Source organism: Pongo abelii, chromosome 11, assembly GCF_028885655.2.
Source record: "Pongo abelii isolate AG06213 chromosome 11, NHGRI_mPonAbe1-v2.0_pri, whole genome shotgun sequence".
Classification (NCBI taxonomy): domain Eukaryota; kingdom Metazoa; phylum Chordata; class Mammalia; order Primates; family Hominidae; genus Pongo; species Pongo abelii.
Window position 1 is genome coordinate 125,387,488 of NC_071996.2, and position 25,827 is coordinate 125,413,314.

General features: G+C 40.3%; 1 protein-coding gene and 1 pseudogene across 1 annotated transcript; both read left to right on the plus strand.

Annotated features, from left to right (window-relative positions):
- Positions 1-857: 857 nt before the first annotated feature.
- Positions 858-1,457, plus strand: LOC100460469 (protein LLP homolog; the record flags this gene model as incomplete). The annotated part of the gene is made up of 1 exon (XM_054549897.2): positions 858-1,457. A coding segment is annotated over one exon (393 nt), but the record flags the coding sequence as incomplete, so codon positions are not given.
- A 17,022-nt stretch (positions 1,458-18,479) lies between these two features.
- LOC100460108 (stress-70 protein, mitochondrial-like) lies at positions 18,480-22,439 on the plus strand (annotated as a pseudogene).
- The last annotated feature ends 3,388 nt before the right edge of the window (positions 22,440-25,827 follow it).

A 25,827-nucleotide genomic window follows, 5' to 3' on the forward strand; every position in this document is an offset into this window, starting at 1 on the left:
TCCTGAGCCTTCTGTAGGGTAGGAAAAGGGCAGCTAGCTTCAAATGCAAGCAAGCCCAGGAGAGAATGAGAAGAGCACAGTGTACCCTCAATACTTGTCAACCCTAACATGGGGATGCACTTGGTCACCATTTTCCAAAAGGAAGGTCAGAACCTCTGAACCTTCCTTGTGCAGAAGTTTTGAAGGTCTGAAGGTGTGTTAGTGGTCCACAGATTCACATTCAAGATACTCAGAACAACAACAAAAAAATCAGGACTAAATTGAGCATTATGATATCATTGTTAGTCATTGCTCCAGTAAAGTAATGAGTTATTTACTATAAAATGTGAAGTACATGGGAGAAAGTATTATGCTGCAAAGGACCATGAAATTTATTTTGTTTCAACAGAAAACACAGTATCTCAGAAATGGAAGAAAATTTCTCTGCCCAACTCCTTTATGTCAATTATTTTTTTATTATTTAATAGGTGAGGAAGCTGAGCATTGGAACTTGTATATTTTCTGAAATACACAAGTAGCTAGTGGAAGTGTCAGGATTGGATTCAGCGCAGAATAACACAAGAGCTAACACCAAGAACTAATTTATTTTATATTTAGTCCTTAGGTCTTTGAAGTATTAATATTTCAGTGTTAAATAGCTGGGGAGGTGGGAAAGGGGATAGAAGCAGAAGAAATGTGTTGATTTGCCGAGTCATTTCAAGACCAAGACTCATATTTACATTTTATTTTTGATTATTACATTTGTGGTAATAAGTTACACCACTATAGAATTACATTATAAAGACAAAAACCACTAACCTCAAGAGTTGTCACCAGTCAGCGTGATCCTGAGGTGTGTGTGTTCGTTTCTCAGGTAAAACATAGCTAAAAGCTTAAGGAGTAAGTGGAAAAGAAAGATGCGTGCTGAAAAGAGAAAAAAGAATGCCCCAAAGGAGGTCAGCAGGCTTAGAAGTATTCTCAAACTAGACGGTGATGTTTTAATGAAAGATGTTCAAGAGATAGCAACTGTGGTGGTACCCAAACCCAAACATTGCCAAGAGAAAATGCAATGTGAGGTGAAAGATGAAAAAGATGACATGAAAATGGAGACTGATATTAAGAGAAACAAAAAGACTCTTCTAGACCAGCATGGACAGTACCCAATATGGATGAACCAAACGCAAAGAAAAAGGCTGAAGGCAAAGCAAGAGAAAAGAAAGGGGAAAAGCAAAGCAAAAGCAGTGAAAGTGGCAAAGGGTTTGGCCTGGTAGACTCTTAAAACCTTGGAAAATGCCACATGGGATAGATGACGGATTAGAATGTATACACATGTATTCTTTGATTTCAACTGCCACCAAATGAAAACCATTTGTTTTCCTATTTTAACTTGGCCTTTTCTCTTCAATTCAAATCCAGCATAACTCCTCAAATTTGTTTTGGGAACTTGAATAAAATATTTTCTTTGATACAAAAAAAAAGAGTTGTCACTGTAAATAGCTATGCAAGTACTATTTCAAATCTTTTTCTACGTTAGCCTAATACGCATGCACACACACTCATTTGTATGATACATTTATGCACATATATAAACAAAAATGTTTTTTGTGTCAAAATGGGTACATACTAGGCAAATTGCTCAGTAATTTGCTGTTTTTCACCTAACAATAAATCAGAGATGTCTTCCTATGGCAGCATGCATAGATCTGCCTCGTTCTTTTTAATGGCAATATCATATTTCATAGTATGTATGTACTGTCGTTTATTCTCCTATTGAGGGAAAAGTAGGTCAGTTCCAATTAGTTACTCTTAAAGAAAATGCTGTGTTAAACATATGAACCCCAATTGTGATCCTATTTCTTCAGGTCAAATATCTAAAAATGGGATTGCTGGGTCTTATTGCTGAATTATTTTAACAAGACTTGTAACACAGGTGTTCGGGGTTTTTGTTTTCAGAGGGGATTTTTCCCACACATTTAAGTAAAACCTTTGAGAAACTACTTCAACTAGATGCTGAATTACACCCCTAGTGTGTATTCTCTTGTTTTCTGAGTCCACTTTTAAGATCTCTTAATTATAAGATTTTTTTTAATTTATCTTGAAAAGCAATATAATGAATGAAAAATGAGTACAAGTCCATGAATATTCATGTCCCACAGTACACGTTTGGAAATAACTTTCATTTTCAAACTCTGACCTACTTATGACCTTCAAAGTTATACTACTACATTGTGATACAAAACAGCTTTACATCACAGACTCTAAAACAAAAGAGCAAGTATTAAAGATAGCATATTTGATGATATCAACTGGTCCTTCTTCACCTCTCACTACTCTCTTGATATTTGCTAGGCATCCCTAACATTAAATTTTAAAATCCTTCACATGTGCCAGGTATCACATATACCCCTGAGACAGCAGCAGTTACAAACCTATTCAAGCATGCTGCAGAAAAACTTGATCTTAGTCCATTAGTACTTTGTAGAATTTAAAATTGGAAAAGACTTTAGAATAAAGAGATGAAGAAAGCTAACTTTTACCAGAACACCTGCATGTGTAGACACTCCTTGGAGATCACCTCTTCTGTTTTTCACAGCCTTCTCACAGGGGAACTATCCATGGATCCTAAATAAAGATTGTTCAAGGAAGCTTACACAACTGGTAAATGATGCATCGGGAATGCAAATCCAGATCTTCTGACTCTAAAATCTATGTTCATTCTGTTCCTGGAACTGCCTTTGTAATTGTCCATTTGGAATAAATGTTCTCATCTATACCAGCAGTCTCCAAACTTTTTAACACCAGGGACCACTTTTGTGGAAGACAATTTTTCCACAGACTGGGGGTGGAGGATGGTTTTGGGGTGATTTAAGCACATTACATTTATTGTGCACTTTATTTCTTTTGTTATTACATGATAATATATAATAAAATGATTATTCAACTCACCATAATGTGGAATCAGTGGGAGCCCCAAGCTTGTTTTCCTGCAACTAGACGGTCCCATCTGGGGGTGATGAGAGACAGTGACAGATCATCAGGCATTAGATTCTCATAAGGAGCAAGCAACTTAGATCCCTCACAGGCACAGTTTACAATAGGGTTCATGCTCCTGTGAGAATCTAATGCCACCACTAATCTGACAGGAGGTGGAGCTCAGGCAATAATGCAAGCAATGGGGAGCAGCTATAAATACAGATGAAGCTTTGCTCACCTGCCCCTCACCTCCTGCTGTGCGGCCCAGTTCCTAACAGTCCATGGACGAGTACCAGTCCATGGCCCAGGTGTTGGGGACCCCTGATCTACACCATATAGGTGAGAGAATGTAAGTGTTTTTTCTGAAGCCTGCATAGCTAGCAACAGTTCTAACTTCCAATCCAACATGACATCCAGTGAGATTGATGGGTTTAGTGTGATTTTGCAAATGGCCTTAATCCTGCCTAACACTCAATATTAAAATAGGTTTCTGTCTCCTCCTGCTGCTTCAGAGTCACTATGTTCCTACTTGTCTCCAGGGCCTGGGTTTCTAATGTGGACGTCACAAACATTCCTTCTGTCTAGTTACTTTCTCTCTAAAGCTCTCCATTTCTCCATGGTATGAGCATAAACCACAATTGCATTTTGTGTATTTCTTCCCATTTTTACTGTAGAATTTAAAATCCGGCAATATGTAACACCAATCTTAAATCCACACATGGCCAAAGAGAAAGGAGAAATTGAACAGCATGTTGTGGCTGACATTGCTCAGATACTCCAAGGAACTGGAATAGTAATTTTACAGCTGAGATGGAATTAGGGCTCTCAGTTTCAATGATGAAGAGACAGGTCCCTGTAGTGGCCACTTAGGAAATCATTGCAGTCCCCATTGTCATTAAAAATACTCATAAACTCTTCAGCAATAAAGTCTGTGGCTGCTATCTTCTGGAACTTCTGAAGAGACTGACTGAAACTTCATGTTTCACAGACTTTTTACAAATAACCACTGAATAAACAATAACTTCACCAAAGTTCCCCTTAGTTTGATTGTATCTTCAGTTAGCTACTAGATTTGAGCTGTTGCAATCTCTACATTAGATCCACATACTGCATAGCTTTTATCTTTACTAGGAATTTAAGGACTATAAGAGAGCTCTCATTATATTTAAAGCATTCATCAAATGAACAAAACTAAGTGGGTTTAAGTAGAATTTACTGTACACACTAAGAGGAACTAAATAACTGACCCTTTCCTTCCAGTTAAAAGCACCAACTTGAAAATTATGTACTATTGTATTTTCCAGTAAATTGGAGATAATAATCATAGTAGCAATCTTTTGTCTATATATTAAAGAAGACCCAGGGAAAATGAATTGTTTTTTAGTTTTCTTTTGAAATGTATCTCCTACAAATATTTTCTGGAACTCTTCTATATGGCAAAATCTGTAATTCGGGCTTTAGGGCCTCTGTTCTCACTATCTTTCTTGCTACATGGAATGAGCAGAAAGATATTCATGAAAAATTGACTAGGTCCAACTTTCTATGAGTAAAAACAACAGCAACATCAATATTTCAGGATCTGGAAAAAAAACATGGCTATTCTCTTTCCTTGAAAAGATTGTTAGAAATCATGGCATTTTAATGAATTCAAAATAACACAAGAGATTTTTGGGGCTGTTTGGCTTCTGAAAGTGCAGAGATAAATCAGATTTTCCATAACTTATATTTGAGGAAAAGAGATCCGATACTGTCCCTCTGTAGACCCATGGCAGCATGAGGTACAAAGTAACTGGTGATCTTTTCATCACAGTCCTGGTGGACTCCTGGTTTCCAGGCAGTTTCAGCTGTCACATTTGCTTAGAGTTTACTGAGCTGTTTTTAGTTACTCATTCAAATATTCATAAGAAGCGAGGTCTGCGGTTTGCTGTTTGGTAACAACTTCATTTTCGGCTCACACTCAGCTTGTCCTTGCCGACCACTTCTTTGGACCCTGATTTGGCTTTACGTGGTCATGTGGTGTTTCAAGGATAATGGGGTTTCCTTGGGAGTAGGCAAAAAAAAATGTTCCATCTTTTATCTTTGCTTGGCTGGATGATGAAAATAATTACAGGAGACAGTTATGAATTATTTGAGACAAGTGAAATAATCAAACCTATATCAAGCACTGCTTTGTGCTACCCAAGGCGGCAGATCCTTTAATTATTCACCTTGTGAGACTATGTACACCTCAGGAAATACTAAAATGGCAACATATTAGTGCAAATATTTACTCAACAATATTGTTCTTGAATACAATAATGAAAGTATGTTTAATCTCTTGATATGTTCTTGGAAGAAACCGATGGACGGTACCATTCCTTAGCACAGGAGAATCATAACTCTTCATTAGAAACTCTCTATTATTTGATTAAAACTCTGGTTAAATAAATCCTTTAGGTAGACAACTTCTACTGCTTAGTGGGAGGCTAATATCTAATATACAAAATAGCTGCAGTAATAGTATAAATAAGCAGTAGTATAATACACAAAGTGTAGTTCTTTAATGAAGCTATAATATCAGCTATACACTGTAATTTTATCATCTAGGTTGCTGCAAAAAGGCTTGTCAATCAAGATACATTTCTAAAATAACTTTATGCTTTGACATTAAAACTCTGAATTATCTGGGCTATACTGCACACCATATTTAGAGAAAGGGATTTTTTTTTACCAATTTATTATTTACATCAAATAATGCTCATTTTACAAGCAGAAATGTATGCTTTTTTATTGAATTTGCATCTACTTTTTTTAAAGACTACTTTACATTTGCACAGTTCTTCTCAACAGGAATACACATTCTGATGCTCCTGAGAGCATTTGTATATTCTAAAAAAGACTGAGCAGGTAAATTCTGTATTATTTCATTTGGATTAGGGGAAAAAACAACCCTATCTGAGGCAAAGCAAAAAGAATTTCAATCTCACAGCCACTGCCCGATAAAAACCTGGAAAAGCCCATTAATCTCATTTGTTTTCATTATAGCAAGGCTCGTTACCACAACTTTAGTTAAGGAAGTGCCAACATTTACATCAGCAATTATATATCAGCGAAATTAGTTCTAAAAAGTGAAGCTCCTGGTACTATAAACTCTACATTATTTGCTGAGGTCTTTACATGTTGGAATGGAGGAGGGTGCATGTTTTGAATACTTGACAGAATAAACAATTCCTTAAATAACACCTAGCAGACACTGTAAATAATATTAGTTCCTAAATGAAGTACCAACATTTTTACATATATGATATAATGTTTTATCTTTTAAAAGTAGATTTTTTCCTGACATGTTTCTTCCATCTTTGTAAGAAAGTATGAGAAAACGTAAATTCACTCTTTCCTGTTAATCTTTTTAACAGTTCCATGAATGAAAGCACTATCCAAAGTAGAGATTTCAAACACCAGTGGATGGTAAAGGGAATGCATGTTAGAAACACGCTGAGCATTAAACAGAGGCAAAGACAACGAAGACTTCATTAAATCAGAACATCTAGCTCTGGTGACATGAAGGAATCTGAGGACTGTGACCGACAGTCCATGTGGTAAAATGCTGGTCTTCTGTGCAACTTAGAAAAAAGGTTAGAATGAATATTTCAGAAGTGTCCTTCTCACTGAAAGCAAATTTAATTTCAAGCAGTAGGAGCAAATGGATCGTTAAGATTTAGTAGGGTTTCACTTTTTCAAAAATTTAGGTACTGTGGCTACACTGTTTATACTAGGAAAGGCAATCCTTTCTTCCCCACCAGCAATGAGATATCCCAAGGCAGCGTCCAGAAACTGCATCAGTCTAAGGGAGGTAAAATAACTTCCAAAGGGGAGATCTGAATGCCAGGTAGTTCATTCAATGAATGCAGGATGATGATGCACTTAATAATTACAATTATTTATTGAAGGCTTTGTCTGTGACAAGCACTTTACCTCTCTCATCTGATTTAGTCCCCATGTTAACTCAGCAAGGCAAGAATATCTCCATTTTATAAATGAGAAGACTGAGATTCAGACATATTATATGAAATGGTCAAGGTCACCTTCCTAGCAAGTGGCAGAGTGAAAATTCAAACTCAGGTTACCTAAATCCCATCTACATGCCCCTTTCACTATATAATACTGCTTGAAATAATAGTTAATAGGCACTATCCTGTCCTCTGGGACTTGTGGAGACAACTATTTCAGCAATGTGGCACTTATCAAAAAGAAGTTCTATGGAAGTGTGATCCAAATGTAAGTGAATTTTAAGAGAAAAGCCGAAGAGACAAGCTGGATGTGATCCTAGCTGCTGCAGCCAATGGAGACTTTTAAGAGTGAGAAGGAAGCAAACTTGGAAAAAAAGACTTCTGAGCAAAAATCAATGAAAAGAGATAGTCTTATAAAAACCCTGGTCACGCAGTACCAGAAGGCAGTTTGCATTCATTTTAACAGAGGAGTTGTAGACCATGTAAGCCTTAGAAGAACTGTGTCGTAATCTGTAAGGCTAGGAGCATTAGCACAATAGAAATATACTTGATTCATCTTGACAAGTTCAAGACCTTGCTTTGCACATGAGACTGAAAGCTCTCAGTCATTGGTACATAACCAAGATAGAAGAAAATGACCAGTCCATCAGAGTTTGACACGGATCCGCATGGAGTCACTACAGTGGAGCAGAAGATGCTGCTGAGCCAGATACTGATACAAGGGGACTCAGAGCAGGACCAAATGTGAAGCCCAGCCATTCTTCAACGACTGAAACCCAGACATTCTTGTCTAAAGACTCAACCAATCCCATCTCATGAGAAGGAACTGGGAATTAATGTGCCAAAACTACATCCTAATTGATCTATAATATCATTGGAAGTTGTGATAGTTAATATTGAGTGTCAACTTGATTAGATTGAAGGATGAAAAGTATTGTTCCTGGGTGTGTCTGTGAGGGTGTTGCCAAGGAGATTAACATTTGAGTTAGTGGACTGGGAGAGGCAGACCTACTTCTTCTGTCTGCTTTATTCTAGCCACACTGGTAGCTGATTAGATGGTGCCCACCATATAATGGGTACACCACCCACTCAATCCAGGTGGGCACCATATACTCAGCTGCCAGTGTGGCTAGAATAAAGCTGCACTGGTGCCCACCAACTCAATCTGTGTGGGCACCATCTAATCAGCTGCTGGTGCGGCTAGAATAAAGCAGGCAGAAGTTGGAAAAAGCGGACTTGCTGAGTCTTCTGGCTTCCGTCTTTCTCCCGCACTGGATGCTTCCTGCCCTCAATCATCAGACTCCAAGTTCTTCAGCTTTTGGATTCTTGGACTTACACCAGTGATTTGCCAGGGACTCTTGGGCCTTTGGCCACAGACTGAAGGCTGCACTGTTGGCTTCCCTACTTTTGAGGTTTTGGGATTCAGACTGGCTTTCTTGCTCCTCAGCTTGCAGACAGCCTATCATGGAACTTCACCTTGTGACCATCTGAGTCAATTCTCCTAATAAACTCCCCTTCATATATACATCTATCCTATTAGCTCTGTCCCTCTAGAGAACCCTGATTAATACAGAAGTTCATGTATATATGTATATTTGAGTATAAGTCATTTTCAAAACTTTACATGGTTTAACCTGTTGTATTAGTCTGTTCTCATGCTACTAATAAAGACATACCCAACACTGAGTAATTTATAAAGGAAAGAGATTTAATTGACCCACAAGTTCCACATGGCTAGGGAGGCCTCACAATCATGGCAGAAGGTGAATGAGGAGCAAAGTCACGCCTTACATGGAAGCAGGCAAGAGAGCTTGTGCAGGGGAACTTCCATTTGTAAAACCATCAGATCTCATGAGACTTAATCACTACCACAAGAACAGTATGAGAGAAACTACCCCCAGGATTCAATTACCTCCCACTGAGTCCCTCCTAGGACACATGGGGATTATGGGAACTACAATTCAAATGAGATTTGGGTGGGGACACAGCCAAACTATATCACCTATTTATCTGATTTTTTAGTTTTTTAGTCTTCATAAAATCACAAGCTAAAGATTACTGTAAGTAAAAATTAAACAAAAGTACTGAATTAAACGTACCCAAATGATAGTTGAAGGTGTCATTCTGATACCCAGATTGGGGTAGGCTACGTATAATAACATCTAACCTTTTGTTGAGTGTCCACTAAGTTTCAGCAATCCTAATCCTTAAAATAATCCTACAAATAGATATTAATATCAAGCTTTATGTAGGAAAGGAAGCTAAATTTAAGAGAAATTAAGAGACTCTCTCAAGGTCTTTCAGTTACTGCTTGTAGGATCAAGATTTAGATCCAAAAACAGGCTTTAAAGTCCATGCCATTGTCACACTGCAAGTTACCCACCCCCACAAGATTATGCATCAAAACCCAGAGAGTGGACCTAAGCATTGATAATTATCAGGTGCTTATGCCACCTTTTATTTAAGAAACAAGTTTGAAATCTAATCACAAAATGTTTCAATACTTCATAATTTCCCTAAGATCAGGAATCAACAAAAAAGGAAGATGAGTGAAAATATAGTCAATGAACTTTAGAATGAAGCTGTGTGGTGTGGCTTGGCACTGTGTCCCCACCCAAATCTCACCTTGAAGTGTAATAATCCACACGTGTCAAGGGCGGGACCAGGCAGAGATAGTTGAATCATGGGGGCGGTTCTCCCTGTGCTGTTCTCGTGGAGGTGAATGAGTACTCATGAGATATGATGGTTTTATAAGGGGCCTCCCCCTTCAATCGGCACTCATTCTCTCTCCTGCTGCCCTGTGAAGAGGTGCCGTCTGCCATAATTGTAAGTTTCCTGAGGCCTCCCTAGCCATGTGGAACTGTGAGTCAATTAAACCACTTTCTTTATAAATTACCCAGCCTTGGGTATTTCTTCATAGCAGCTTGAGAATGAACTAATACACTATGTTTGACGATACATAATGGTAAAATGAGTGATTAATTCAAATTACATTGTAGAATAATCAACCTAATATGATGTCTGGTATCTAATAAAATGTCCATCATTTTTTATTAATTCTGAGATGAGCCGGATTTTGTGTTTTTGCATTATAAAATCAGAATGCATCTCACAATTGCTATCAGCCAGGTAAAATTGCAAAGTAGTTATCATCACCTGCACATCTTTGAGCTCAGTTGTCATTCTAGTGACTGAACTGGACAATCACAACCCATAAATATTTCTATCAACAAACCATTTCAGGCCCACTTAAGGAAAAAATATGAGTCCTGGCTATTAAGTGAAAATATTCTGTTGGTACCTCAGATAGTCAAGTAAGTACAGGCATCAAATCTTGCAACTAAGGATCAACTGCTTCAAAGAAAATCCCAGAGACAATACTGGAGCATTCTTTTAAGAAGTTCTGCATCATTAACACTCTGAATGGCACAGAGGATGGCAGTGTGAGGAAAATCATGAACACCATCAACTGAGCCAACAGGATTTCCAGAGAATTGGAGTCTGGATGTGAACAAATTTTAGGAATGCCTTAGCCACTTTTACTTTATTTTCCTTCTCCTTTTGATGTGCACACAGAATGAAGTATCAATTCTAAAAATATTTTTATAATTAAGTCTTAAAATAATCCTCCACAATGTATAAAATAAAAATCCTAACAAGCATCGTGGGTGTGTGCACACGTGTGTGTGAGAGATACAAAATAAGGTACACTTTTCAATTGACAAGGTCTCAGATTTTATAAAATTTGTAAGATTTCCAAATATTTAAGAAATATATTTCAGTCTTATTTCTATTTCTCTGTGTGTGGCTGTATTTTTTCAAGCATAATCTCTGAAATGTTTACACCTTTTAAAGAGACATCAGATATCAGCCTCAACGTTGGAAGATGTTTAGCCCTCTGTTTAGATTAAAAAAAATCTATTTCATTTAGGCCTGAATAGACTTACCAAAAAATGTGGCTTCATCATATTTCTCATTATACAATATTCATAGAACAACCATCCTGCACTCCAAGATGCTGTGCAGAATGTAAAGAATATCCCTCTTTCTAAAAAGCTTACCTTCCAAGACTATGTCCACAGGATAGGTAGCTCTACTTTCTGTTGAACATTTGCCTCAACAAATGACCAGTAATAATGCAAATAATTAGCATAAATATATACCAATTAGTAATATTTACATATACTACATTGGTATATGTAAGTATTTGGTGTCTCTGTTCAAATGCTATAGGTTAATTCCTTTTAGGAGATTTGAAGCTATCGTTTTCAATTCCAGAATTGGAAATAAGACAGAAAGTTTGACAGTGAGGAAAGAAAAGTCTACATAGGAAAGCGAAATTATATGCCTCAATTTCGGTGGAATGAAGATAAAAATTAATATATTGATGTTGTCAACCTTGACCCATGCTCCTTCCACTCCATATATTAAAAAAAAATTGTCTTTGCCCACTCGGCTTTACCTGTACATTTTCCACCCCCCCCGGAGTTTCCTTTTTACCAGCCTACTTCCAGGCTTTTATGAGGCCTATGAGGCCAGGTAAGACAATTACGACAAGACACGCGATCAAGGAAGTGAGAGGAAAAGGGAGGATAAGAGAGTTTAGAAAAGGGGAAAAAAGGTAATTTATTAAATTAGCTGAATTGTAAACATTGAAATCAATGAAAAAATCCAAACATAATTTAGAGTGTATAATTTTAAAAAGTCAAAATGTGGATTTCGGTTAGTGTCTGGCCTTCTCTTTCTCAGTAGTATTGTTTCCATAATAGTCCATTTCACAGAAATAAGAAGGAGAATAAAACTTAGAGAAAAAGAGGAGGCCAAAAGGGGCAAGGTAGTGGCTACTTGCAGAAACCTGAAAAATGTATGTGACAAAGGTAAGTTTGAGTTACAAAGAAAAAGCAACAGCAACTTCCCCCTCTGGTCTTTCAGGTGTTATCTAACATCCTTCACACTTATCAAGTAGAAACCTTTTTTAAAAGGTAAGTAGAAAAAAAAGGACAACTGAGTTAAGCAATCATGTCTTGGCTGGTGGAGCATGGGGTTGGGAAATTAGGTGTAAGGGCGATAGTCTACCTGTACAGTAAACTGGGCAATTTCCTCTTCCAAACTGATCTTCCTTATTAGAAAATGTTTCTAAAATAACTGTAAATATGACTTTCTAAATGATAACATAATATAAAATGGGGACTGAGGGGAAATAGCCTACATTTTACTAAAGAATTGTATTTATTTGTTATTTAGGAGAGAAACATGGAGAGTTGTTTCTGCAGAGATGTGTGGGGGAGCATATTACGTGCAAAAGCATCAAAAATTCTTCTAGTTTCAAGTTGTTGCAAATATGCCTGCTTGGCTGCAAACTAAATAGGTATTTATATGTGGTAATAATTTAGGGAATTTATTGTTGATTTTGAGAATCAGAAAGACACTGGGTAATCCCAGGTTACATATCAAAAGTGGGATGATTACCAATTAAAATTTACCATCCTAATTCCAATCTGAAAGACAGACATAAGCTAAGAAGAAGAAAAAGATTCACGATGCACATATTAAAAATATAAAAATGACGCCAGTTACCGTGGCTCATACCTGCAATCCCAGCACTTTGAGAGGCCGGGGTGGGTGGATCACCTGAGGTCGGGAGTATTTGTATTTTATCATCATAATACAAATAAAATACAAATACACAAGCCTGACCAACAAGGAGAAACCCTGTCTCTCCTAAAAATACAAAAATTAGACGTGCATGGTGTATGCCTGTAATCCCAGCTACTCAGGAGGCTGAGGGAGGAGAATTGCTTGAACCCGGGAGGCAGAGGTTGCGGTTAGCCAAGATTACGCCACTGCACTCCAGCCTGGGCAACAAAAGTGAAACTCTGTCTCAAAAAAAAAAAATATATATATATATGTGTATATATGTATGTATATATGTATATATATGTGTGTGTATATATATATATATAAATGAATGGTTTACTGATTTTCAACTTTCATTGAAAAACTTGGAGTCCTAGCAAATGACTTGGAGTTGTGTCCAATTACCAAGTTACATACTGTTGCCGAAATTCAGCTGTCTTCCCCAGAGGCATTAATTGAGATTATAGGAGATGCATAGCAAAATTGAAGATTCAGCTTTTTACCTTTTTAAGAGGATTAAAATAGAATTTGGTTGTTTTTAATAAGCTTGTATGTGTATTATGTATCTGCGTGTATATATTGGGTACATACAAGTATGTATCTCTATGTATATTTTTATATGTAGATAAGTTGTGCCTATCTCCTTTGGACCCTAACAACTAAAATGTAATAAATCAACCTTTTGTGCACTAACTAATTTAAGGCTTGACTACTCCACACACTGTGGTTTTAGCACTTACTGGAATCAAATCATAAATAACCTTAATTTTATTAAAATGCAGTTGTTATTTTCCTTTTGCTCTGGCTTATTATGATAAAATACAAAAAATCAACATACTGTTTCATATTACCCACTTCCAAAACTATATTTCAGATATGGTAATAGAAAAGCTTCTTTCTATACTGGCATCTACTCCAGTTTTCAAAAGCAAATACATAAAGGACTTGTTTCAAGAATGAAAAGATGATATAAGCTAAAATAAATAAGTTATTTCTGAGACATAAGTAATAATTGCAATGTAAGTTATATAAGCCTCAGTGACAGTACTCTGGCAAAGACATCCATTTATCAGTCGAAGCAAGTAATTCCATGTTTTGTGAATGGCAGAATGAGACCAGGTTCGACTGATTTATGAAGTGATTTTTTTCCATTCTACTGAATGATTGACACAAAGGACCTGCAGCAGTGGTGGTTCATCTTTTCTGTTCAAGTGCCAATTTTTTTTATTACTTTTGTTTTGTTTCTAGTGGAGACATTGTTGCCTCATTCACCTACCTATGTTGAATAAGAAATGTTTAACTCTAGGCTATTCAGGATGAATGGCCCCAAGAAAGTAATTGAATAGTTCCTATCTTTCTTACATCCTGCTTTGAGTATCATATATGGGAAAAGTTTCTGGCCTGGGAGCCAGTGGGGAACAAATTGTATTCATCTTTGTATATTCTTTTAAGTCCAGCATGATCTCTAGGATGTAGGAGGCACTAAAAAGAAATTGTAGAATCAAGTTGAAATGGCCTCTAAACCTGCTGGATAGGCAGCAAACTGTGATGGGGAAGCAAAGAACCACAATCTCATAATCCTGACTTGAGCACTTACAGGCTGGGTAGACTATTGGCAGACTCAGTTTGTTCACCTGTCAAATGGTAATAACCAGTTTCTACCTTATAGGGCTGAAATAGGGATTAAATAACACAGTGCATGTAAATTGCCAGTTACCAAAACAAGGAGGATGGGTCAGGCTATCACTAGGTTTAGGTAAGGGGCCATCTCCAAGGAAGAGAATGGTCTAGAAAAATGACATTCTGTCTTTCCATTCTTCTAACTTTTTTTTCGAGACAGAGTCTCTCTCTGTCACCCAGGCTGGAGTGCAGTGGTGCGATCTCAGCTCACTGCAACCATTGCCTCCCGGACCCAAGCGATTCTCCTGCCTCAGCCTCCTGAGTAGCTGGGATTACAGGCTTATGCCACCATGCCCAGCTAATTTTTGTATTTTTAATAGATATGTGGTTTTACCACATTGGCCAGGCTGGTCTTGAACTCCTAACCTCAAGTGATCCACCTGCCTCAGCCTCGCACAGTGCTGGGATTACAGACATGAGCCACCGCGCCCTGCCCCTTCTTCTAACTTTTATATAGGCAAGTGGATTCCAATTGTTGTTTTAAAAGGCACACAAACACAAAACACACACATGGGCACACGCACGTACAACAATCCCAAAAGGCAGCCTGAAGCCAGAAGGAAATGAAAGGTGGATAGAGACAAGGCCCATCTGTCAATTTGTCTTGGCCATAAACACGGGCCTTGGAATGGCCTCCATATTTTTGCTAATGCTTTTTTGTTCTTGTTTCCCCTCACTCTGCAGCCCTACATCAACTGGGAGAACCAATTCATCCCCTCCCCACCAGCTGCTGCCCAACTCACTGCTTAACCAATCATCATTACAGCCATATAAGGACTCCCCAGAAAGCCAAGGCTCAGGACATCACTCTTAATTCTGTTCTTCTCAGAGTGCGGTACCAGTGCTCCCAGGTGGACCACTACATGGTGAGTACAAAGAGCCTCAGACAAAAGCGTGGAGTATCTATTTTATTTGAGGATTTGGACTACAGAGGAATATCTTTACACTAAGACAAATACAGACATATTATGGAGTAGAATGTAATAATGTCATGAATTTTTCAGACAAAATAATGGATGTTAAAGAAAATTCAAGCAAACTGAGAGAGGGCAGAACCCAAGGCTAGGTCCTAAATGCCCCCATTTCCCAACTCATGAGTATACATACTTCCTTCCCTTGGTCATTCAGAGTAATTTTCAGACAAAGACTGAGAAGCAGTGCCTAGCACATTTTCTTAGATAGACTTCTAAATGTTTCATAAGAAAGTGGGTGTTCTAAGGAAAAAGCTGTGCCCCTGAAGGTAGAATCCCATCGTGCTAAACAGTACAAGCATGTCTAATTCATCACATTTGCCATCTAGATCTATTTTCAATTGCAGATTGATAACATATATTAATAGCATTAATTTTAAAGCAACTAGAAAGTCTATCCGGTAAAAAATATCACATGTAACCACAAATATCTAATTGGTAAAAATTGCTGAATGCAAATCTTCTCTTTTGGCCAAATTTTATGCATTGGTACAATGTTACATGGGTTTTTTTTGTTTTTTTGTTTTTTTGGTTTTTTTAGATGGAGTTTCACTCTTGTCGCCCAGGCTGGAGTGCAATGGTGCATTCTCAGCTCACTGCAACCTCTGCCTCTCAGGTTCAAGCAATTCTCCAGCCTCAGCCTCCCAAGTAGCTGGAATTACAGGTACCTGCCACCATACCTGGCTAAATTTTTTGTATTTTTAGTAGAGACAGGGTTTCACCATATTGGCCAGGCTGGTCTCGAACTCTTGACCTCAGGTGATGTGCCCGCCTCAGCCTCCCAAAGTGCTGGTATTACAGGCGTGAGCCACCACACCTGGCCAATGTTACATATTCTTAATAAAATAAGTTAACAAACATTCCATTCATGCAGCAAACTATTGAGAAGCTACTATGTGCAAATAATTTTGGTTCATACAAAGTGAAATAAAAAGTGGGGTTTTCTTTCAAGATATCCACAATCTAAGCCCTGTGAAACAGAAATAGAATGTAAATCACATACATAATTTTAAATATCTTGATAGCCATATTAATAAAAGGAAAAAGAAGTAACATTAATTTTAATAATTCGGCATTAATTTCAATAATATATTTATTTAACCCAGTATGTCCAAAATGTCATCATTTCAACATATAATCAAGAAAAAGGATCATTAAGACATTTTACATTCTTTTATTATAGTGAGACTTCAAAACGTATTTTACACTTGCAATACATCTCATTTGGACTAGCCGTGTTACAAATGATCAAAAGCCGCATGTGACTAGTGGTTACTATATTGGACAGCACAGAAATGAATCATTAATAAATACTGATTAAGCACATAATTTAAAAATTGCAGCTGCAATACCAGTTCCTGAAGATACAGTGGTAAATGAGATGTTATCCGTGTACTCACAGAGCACACATTCTGGCAAATGATGACAAAGAATAAGTAAAAGATAATTATAATACAAATGGTGAGTGTTACAGGAAACAAGCCCAGGAGTGGCGTAGAGACTGCTCGGTGGGAATGGGGTTGAGAGCCTGTTAAGGGATGGGGTAAAGGGTTCTGTATTAGTCCATTCTCATGCTGCTAAAAAGGCATACCTGAGACTGGGTAATTTATGAAGAAAAGAGGTTTAACTGACTCACAGAACTGCAGGCTGTACAGGAGGCAGAGTGGGGGAGGCCTCAGTAAACTTACAATTATGGCAGAAGGCAAAGGGGAAGCAAGCACATCTTCACATGGTGACGGGAGAGAGAGAGCAATGGGGAAAGTGCCACACACACTTAAATAATCAGATCTTGTGAGAACTCACTCACTATCACTATAATGGCAAGGGAGAAATCCGTCCCCATGATCCAATCACCTCCCACCAGGTCCCTCTCCCACTATTGGGAATTACAATTCTACATGAGATTTTGGTGGGGACACAGAGCCAAACCATAACCATATCAGGCTCTATTTTAAATGGAGTGGATACGGGAAGGTGTCTCTGAAAAGATAGCGTTTAAAGAGTACGAGCATGTCTAACTCATCACATTTGCCATCTAGATCTATTTTCAATTGCAGAGAACTTGCAGTAGTTTTCTATTGCTGTTGTAAGAAATAACTAGAAACCTCATGGCTTAAAACCACACAAACGGATTACCTTACAGTACTAGAAGCTCGAAGTCTGAAATGGGTCTTATGGGGCTGAAGTCAAGATGCTGGCAGGGCTGTGTTTCTTTGGAGGCTCTAGAAGAGAATCCATTCCTTTCCTTTTCAGTGTCTAGAGGCTGCCTGCAGTCCTCAGCTCATCACCACCTTTGTCCTCAAAGCCTAAAAGCTCCTCAACCCAGCTTCTATTTTCACATCTCCTTTGCTGACTGACTCTCCTGCCTCCCTCTTTTGCTCATAATGACTATTATGATTAAACTGGCCCCAGCCGGATAATCCAAGCATACCTTTTCATCTCAATATCCTTGACTTAATCATATCTACAAAGTTCCTTTTGCCATGTAAGGTAATTTATTCACAGGTTCCTGGAGATTAGGACATGAACATCTTTGGGAGGCCACCATTTGCCTGCCACAGACCTGCGGGATACAAAAGAGTGGAAAAAGAGTGTTTCTATCTAGACTTTAGAGCAAGAAAGAACTTGGCAAATTCAAGGAACTGAAGGAAGATCCATGTTACAGTAGTACAGAATGCAAGGGGGAGAATGGTGCAAGACAAGGCTGGGAGCAGGGTAGGGGCCAGAACAAACAGGGCCTTTTAGGCCATGTTAAAGAATTTGAGTTCATCCTATTACAACTGGGAGCTAGTTGAGGCTTTTAAGAGATTTTTACCAAATAAGCAGTAGAATCAAGTATCAAGTAATCTAAGCAAATTTAAGCAGTAGAGGTTATTATCAAATAATCTAGCTCATGTAATAATTGAATTAGTTTGGCTGCTGGAGGAGAATGAGTCAAAGTGGAACATAAATGGAAGTGAGAGGACCAATGAGGACTGATGCCAAACTATTCAAGACGATGGCAGCAGATAAGGACAGAAGTAGCCCAGTTGATTATAGTGCTAGTCATAAAGGTTACTGTTTATCAAAACTGGAACTGTATGCTTAATATTATGCACTTGATTGCATGCAACTTTTTAAATATTATAAAATTATGACCGCACCGCACAGCTCCCAGCCGCCCGAGTGCCTGTTTGGTGCCTCGTACTCCTCCATCCAGCCGCCATAATAAGCGCCAGCCGAGCTGCAGCAGCCGGTCTCAGGAGCACCGCAGCCTCCCGGGGCCCTACGGCCGCCCGCCACCAGGATGGCTGGAATGGCCTTAGTCATGAGGCTTTTAGAATTGTTTCAAGGCAGGATTATGCATTGGAAGCAATCAAGGGAGCAGTTGGTGGTGTTTATTTGGGTACTACCAACTCCTGTGTGGCAGTTACAGAAAGTAAACAAGCAAAGGTGCTGGAGAATGCCGAAGGTGCCAGAACTACCCCTTCAGTTGTGGCCTTTACAGCAGATGGTGAGTGACTTGTTGGCATGCCAGTCAAGCAACAGGCTGTCACCAAGCCAAACAATACATTCTATGCTACCAAATGTCTCATCGTCCGGCAATATGATGATCCTGAAGTACAGAAAGACATTAAAAATGTTCCCTTTAAAATTGTCTGTGCCTCCGATGGTGATGCCTGGGTTGAGGCTCATGGGAAACTGTATTCTCCAAGCCAGATTGGAGCATTTGTGTCAATGAAGGTGAAAGAGACTGCAGAAAATTACTTGGGGCACACAGCAAAAAATGCTGTGATCACAGTCCCAGCTTATTTCAATGACTTGCGGAGACAGGCCACTAAAGATGCTGGCCAGATATCTGGACTCAATGTGCTTCGGGTGATTAATGAACCCACAGCTGCTGCTCTTGCCTATGGTCTAGAAAAATCAGAAGACAAAGTCATTGCTGTATATGATTTAGGTGGTGGAACTTTTGATATTTCTATCCTGGAAATTCAGAAAGGAGTATTCGAGGTGAAATCCACAAATGGGGACACTTTCTTAGGTGGGGAAGACTTTGACCAGGCCTTGCTACAGCACATTGTGAAGGAGTTCAAGAGAGAGACGGGAGTCAATTTGACCAAAGACAACGTGGCATTTCAGAGGGTGCGGGAAGCTGCTGAAAAGGCTAAATGTGAACTCTCCTCATCTGTGCAGACTGACATCAATTTGCCCTATCTTACAATGGATTCTTCTGGACCCAAGCATTTGAATATGAAGTTGACCCATGCTCAATTTGAAGGGATTGTCACTGATCTGATCAGGAGGACTATCGCTCCATGCCAAAAAGCTATGCAAGATGCAGAAGTCAGCAAGAGTGATATAGGAGAAGTGATTCTTGTGGGTGGCATGACTAGGATGCCCAAGGTTCAACAGACTGTGCAGGATTTTTTTTGGCAGAGCCCCCAAGTAGAGCTGTCAATCCTGATGAGGCTGTGGCCATCGGAGCTGCCATTCAGGGAGATGTGTTGGCTGGCGATGTCACAGATATGCTGCTCCTTGATGTCACTCCCCTGTCTCTGGGTATTGAAATTCTGCGAGGTGTCTTTACCAAACTTATTAATAGGAATACCACTATTCCAACCAAGAAGAGCCAGGTATTCTCTACTGCTGCTGATGGGCAGACACAAGTGGAAATTAAAGTGTGTCAGGGTGAGAGAGAGATGGCTGGAGACAACAAACTCCTTGGACAGTTTACTTTGATTGGAATTCCACCAGCCCCTCGTGGAGTTCCTCAGATTGAAGTTACATTTGACATTGATGCCAATGGGACCATACGTGTTTCAGCTAAAGATAAAGGCACAGGACGTGAGCAGCAGATTATAATCCAGTCTTCTGGTGGGTTAAGCAAAGATGATATTGAAAATATGGTTAAAAATGCAGAGAACCTCTCCCCCTCCCCCTCCCCCTCCCTCTCCCCTCTTCGGTCTCCCTCTCCTACTTTTTTCCGTCTCCCTGTGTTGCCGAAGCTGGACTGTGCTGCCGTGATCTCAGCTCGCTGCAACCTCCCTGCCTCTGGCTCCTGTGATTCTCCTGCCTCGGCCTGCGGAGTGCCTGGGATTGCAGGCCCGCCGCCACGCCTGACTGGTTTTTGTATTTTTGGTGAAGACGGGGTTTCGCCATGTTGACCGGGCTGGTCTCCAGCTCCTGGCCTGGAGTGATCTGCCTGCCTCGGCCTCCCGAGGTGCTGGGATTGCAGACGGAGTCTCGCTCACTCAATGCTCAGTTTGCCCAGGCTGGAGTGCAGTGGCGTGATCCCGGCTCGCTACAACCTCCACCTCCCAGCCTCCTGCCTTGGCCTCCCAAAGTGCTAAGATTACAGCTTCTGCCCAGCCGCGACCCCGTCTAAGAAGTGAGGAGCGTCTCTGCCTGGCCACCCATCGTCTGGGATGTGAGGAGCCCCTCTGCCCAGCCGCCCCATCTGGGAAGTGAGGAGCACCTCTGCCCGGCCGCCCATCGTCTGGGATGTGAGGAGCGCCTCTGCCCAGCCGTCATCCCGTCTGGGAGGAAGTGAGGAGCGCCTCTACCTGGCCGCCCCGTCTGGGAAGCGAGGAGCGCCTCTGCCCGGCCACCACCCCGTCTAGGAGGAAGTGAGGAGCGCCTCTGCCTGGCCGCCCCGTCTGGGAGGTGAGGAGCGCCTCTGCCTGGCCGCCACCCCGTCTGGGAGGAAGTGAGGAGCGCCTCTGCCTGGCCGCCCCGTCTGGGAATTGAGGAACGTCTCTGCCAGGCCGCCCCGTCTGGGAGGTGAGGAGCACCTCTGCCTGGCCGCCCCGTCTGGGAAGTGAGGAGCACCTCCAACCGGCTGCCCCGTCTGGGAAGTGAGGAGCGCCTCTGCCCGGCTGCCCCGTCTGGGAAGTGAGGAGCGCCTCTGCCCGGCCGCCCCATCCGGGAGGGAAGTGAGGAGCGCCTCTGCCCGGCGCCCCGTCTGGGAGGTGAAGAGCGCCTCTGCCCAGGCGCCTTGTCTGGGAGGTGAGGAGCGCCTCTGCCTGACTGCCACCCCGTCTGGGAGGAAGTGAGGAGCGCCTCTGCCCGGCCGCCCTGTCTGGGAAGTGAGGAGCGTCTCTGCCCGGCCGCCCCATCTGGGAAGCGAGGAGCGCCTCTGCCTGGCTGCCCCATCTGGGAAGTGAGGAGCACCTCTGCCCGGCCGCCCCGTCAGGGAAGTGAGGAGCACCTCTGCCCCGCCGCCCCGTCTGGGAGGAGAAATTCTTCTGCCTTGGGATGCTGTTGATCTATGCCCTTGGTCCCAGCCCCGTGCTCTCTGAAACATGTGCTGTGTCAACTCAGGGTTAAATGGATTAAGGGCGGTGCAAGATGTGCTTTGTTAAACAGATGCTTGAAGGCAGCATGCTCTTTAAGAGTCATCACCACTCCCTAATCTCAAGTACCCAGGGACACAAACACTGTGGAAGACCTCTGCCTAGGAAAACCAGAGACCTTTGTTCATGTGTTTATCTGCTGACCTTCTCTCCACTATCATCCTATGACCCTGCCACATCCCCTCTCCGAGAAACACCCAAGAATGATCAATAAATACTTAATTTAAAAAAAATGCAGAGAAATATGCTAAAGAAGACCAGCGAAAGAAGGAACGAGTTGGAGCAGTTAATATGGCTGAAGGAATCATTCATGACACAGAAACCAAGATGGAAGAATTCAAGGACCAATTACCTGCTGATAGTGCAACAAGCTGAAAGAAGAGATTTCCTAAGTGAGAGAGCTCCTAGCTAAAAAGACAGTGAAACAGGAGAAAATATTAGACAGGCAGCATCCTCTCTTCAGCAGGCATCACTGAAGCTCTTCAAAATGGCATACAAAAAGATGGCATCTGAGCGAGAAGGCTCTGGAAGTTCTGGCACTGGGGAACAAAAGGAAGATCAAAAGGAGGAAAAACAGTAATAATAGCAGAAATTTTGAAGCCAGAAGGACCACATATGAAGCTTAGGAGTAAAGAGACTTCCTGAGCAGAAATGGGCAAACTTCAGTCTTTTTACTGTGTTTTTGCAGTATTCTATATATAATTTCCTTAATTTGTAAATTTAGTTACTATTAGCTAGTGATCATTTAATGGATGGTGATTCTAACAGCTTAAAGTTCACAATGTTCGATGTCCCTAGCCTGTCATTTTTCAGCTGCATGTAAAAGGAGGTAGGATGAATTGATCATTATAAAGATTTAACTATTTTATGCTGAAGTGGCCATATTTTCAAGGAGTGAAACCATCTCGCACACAACCATGAAGGTAGTCAGCCATAGACTTGAAATGAGACCACATATGGGGATGAGATCCTTCTAGTTAGCCTAGAACTGCTGTACTGGCCTGTGTATACATGGGGTCCTTCAACTGAGGCCTTGCAAGGCAAGCCAGCTGTGCTATGTTTGTAGATGGGGCAGAGGAATCTAGAACAATGGAAAGCTTAGTCATTTATGCTAGGTACAGCTATTAAAACAATGTAGGAATGAGGCTAGGCCCTTAACTTCCCTAAGGCATGCTTTTCTAGCTATCTTCTGCCCTGTGTCTGGCACCTACACCCCTGATGATTGTTCTCTTACCCATTCTGGATTTTTTTTTAATAAATATGAAAAGCAAAAAATAAAAATAAAATTATGAAGTTAGATTTTTCTCTTTTATAAAAAGAAGAAATGACTTCTGGCTTCGTGAGTTTGAAGAGCAACCTGTCTCCCACAACACATGGGATTTCAGGATTAGATCTGGGTGGGGACACAGCCAAACCATATCACCATGGCACATTGTACATAATACTGGGATGGCGTTCATCTCATTCCATCAATCTACTTGTCCTGTCCTTCCCTCAGAGCTCAATATTGTACCCAACTGTCACCCAGTTTCATCTTGGGATGAAAACTCTATTGGACTCACCGTCATTCATTCATTCATTTATATATTAATTCTACAAACAACTATTGAATGTCTGCAACATGGATTATACTGTGTAGGCATGGGGGACCGAATGGTCAGCAAAAACAGACAAAATCCCTATGCTAATGCAGTGTAGAGTCTAGTGAGAAAGACTGGCATTGATCAAATGATCACTCTTACCTGTAAAATTATGTCAGTTATAAGAATTATGAAGATTTTTGTGCTATGAGAATATGTAGTAAAGTATTAGCAGGTCATGGAACATTTCCCTGAAAAAGTAAGGCTGGTTCTAAGATCTGAAGGACAAATAGGACCTAATAAGATAAAAGCAAAGAAAGAAAACCTTACAGTCAAAGGGAATGATATACACAAAGGCCGTAACGCAGGGGGAAAAAAAAAGACAACTTGCTCCTTGAACTGAAGGCCACTATGGCTGGAACACAGAAAACTCTGTGCAGAAATAATCCCCTTATTCATCAGACCACTATGTTAACCCAAAATGAATATGATCCAGTTCATAGAGTAAAACCCATACTGATAATATTGGTCACTATTAATGGGGCATTTACTATGTACTAGTCCGTATTTAAAATATTTTATATGTATTAAGTCATTAAATCCTCACCATAATCCTATTAAGGAAATGTTGCTATTATTCTCCCACTTTATAAATAAGAAAACTGAGACACAGGGATAGGTAGCGTGCCCACGTTGTAGAGCCCAGATTTGAAACAAGTATCCTGAACCTTATGCTCCTCCTTCCTCACACTCACATGTCACTTGTTGAAGGCAGCCTGTCCCCACCTGGCCCCCTGTGTTAGGTAGTTCTGGGAGTCTCTAGCACAGCTTTCCCTGGGGAAAGAGTGATGACCAGGAACTATCATTAACAGTCATCAGTGGGTTCAGCAGTTCCTAAGTAGTGTCTAGTGAGTGGTGAGCATGATTTGTCACCATTTGTTGAAAGAAGGTAAGAAGCACAAATGAATTGAGGCAAGGTCCCAGTCACCCTAGAAAGGTACAGTGGGTGCTGACAGAGAGCTCAGTGCTAGAGGAAAATCATCAACACTTGACTCAGTTTCTGTCTTTGAGAAAGGTAGTGAGGATCTTTATTAAATTGCTAAGAGGATATGCCCACAAGACAAAAGAGATGTTGTAGAAAAATTGCCACACTTGGCAGGCAAGAGACCCTGCTCCTTGTGGCAGCTCTGCCATTGACCTTGGGCAGACACAACATCCTCAGACTTTGGTTTTCTTATTTGTAACATGAGAGGACTGGAACAAGTGGTCCCTGCAGGCTCTCACAGCCTCTGGAGTGACTGAGACACCAGGAAGTAAAATTCAGCTCCTCTCCTTTGTTTCTGAAGGAATAGACTTAAAGGCAAGAAATATTCCTAAACAACAGTAGATAGCCCAGGCCATTCATGCTACAGGAACCTTTGATACATGGATTACATAAGTAAGTAAATTCAAACAAACAAAAGAGAAATTCTGCAACCCTTTGCAAAACATGAAGATTTTTGTTAAGATGACCTCAACTTGCACCAAAATAAAATTATAAAGGAAATACAAACATTTATTCTTCCCAATGCTCCAGGTTCCCCCCAAATTTGCATTTGCTTCCTTCTTTCCTCCACCTTATTAATTGTACAAATAAGGGGCACACTAAACATTTAAGTATGCAAATTTTAAAAATAATGAACATTCTATGCTTCTTTAGTGTTCTATTGTAATAAAATCTATTGTTCCATCCATCAGTCTCATTAGAGTAGGTTTTGACCTATACTGAAAAAAAACACTCAAATGTTCAAGCTCATCTGCCAAATGAGGGGCCTCAGAAGGACAATCTCCACTGTTTTCTCTCCCAATGAATATTATATGATTCTCCATGGAAATGATTATAATAGATCAGCAGCACTGTGGTTTTACACAGAGGGTAGGACCTCATCGGCAGGCTGGAAGCCTAGAAATTGGAAATATCTTGATAAATACTGAAAAATTTTCTCATGGTTAATATGTTCTCCTAATCATGATAAAATTTTAAGAAAGAACTTAGAGGTCTCACAGTCTGTTTCCTTCCCAAAGTACGGGATCTAGAAAAATGCTATTACCAAATATCTTGATGTAGCTTTTCTGTTGTTAAAAGAAAATACATATTGCTGAAAGAAGAGAGACATTGCAGAAGTTACCTCTCAATCATCTTTTCAACAGGTTATATTGCAGGCATGAAATGAAAGCACAAAGACTTTGATTATGTGTAGATTATAATTATGTTAATTATGTTTTTCTTCGTTTTTTTGTTTGTTTGTTTTTTTTTTGAAACAGAGTCTCACTCTGTCGCCAGGCTGGAGTGCAGTGGCACAATCTCAGAGGCTCACTGCAACCTCCACCTCCCAGGTTCAAGTGATTCCCTTGCCTCAGCCTCCCAAGTAGCTGGGACTACAGGCACGTGCTGCCATGCCCAGCTAATTTTTGTATTTTTAGTAGAGATGGGGTTTCACCATGTTGGCCAGGATGGTCTCAATCTCTTGATCTCATGATCCCCCCAGCTCAGCCTCCTAAAGTGCTGGGATTACAGGCGTGAGCCACCATGCTTGGCCTATAATTATGTTTTAAATTTGGGGCCATATCTGGTCACTATTTAACAATATGTTCATCTAAAAATTAAGTCCTTTAAAAAATTCTTATTGGGTACTGGATTCCA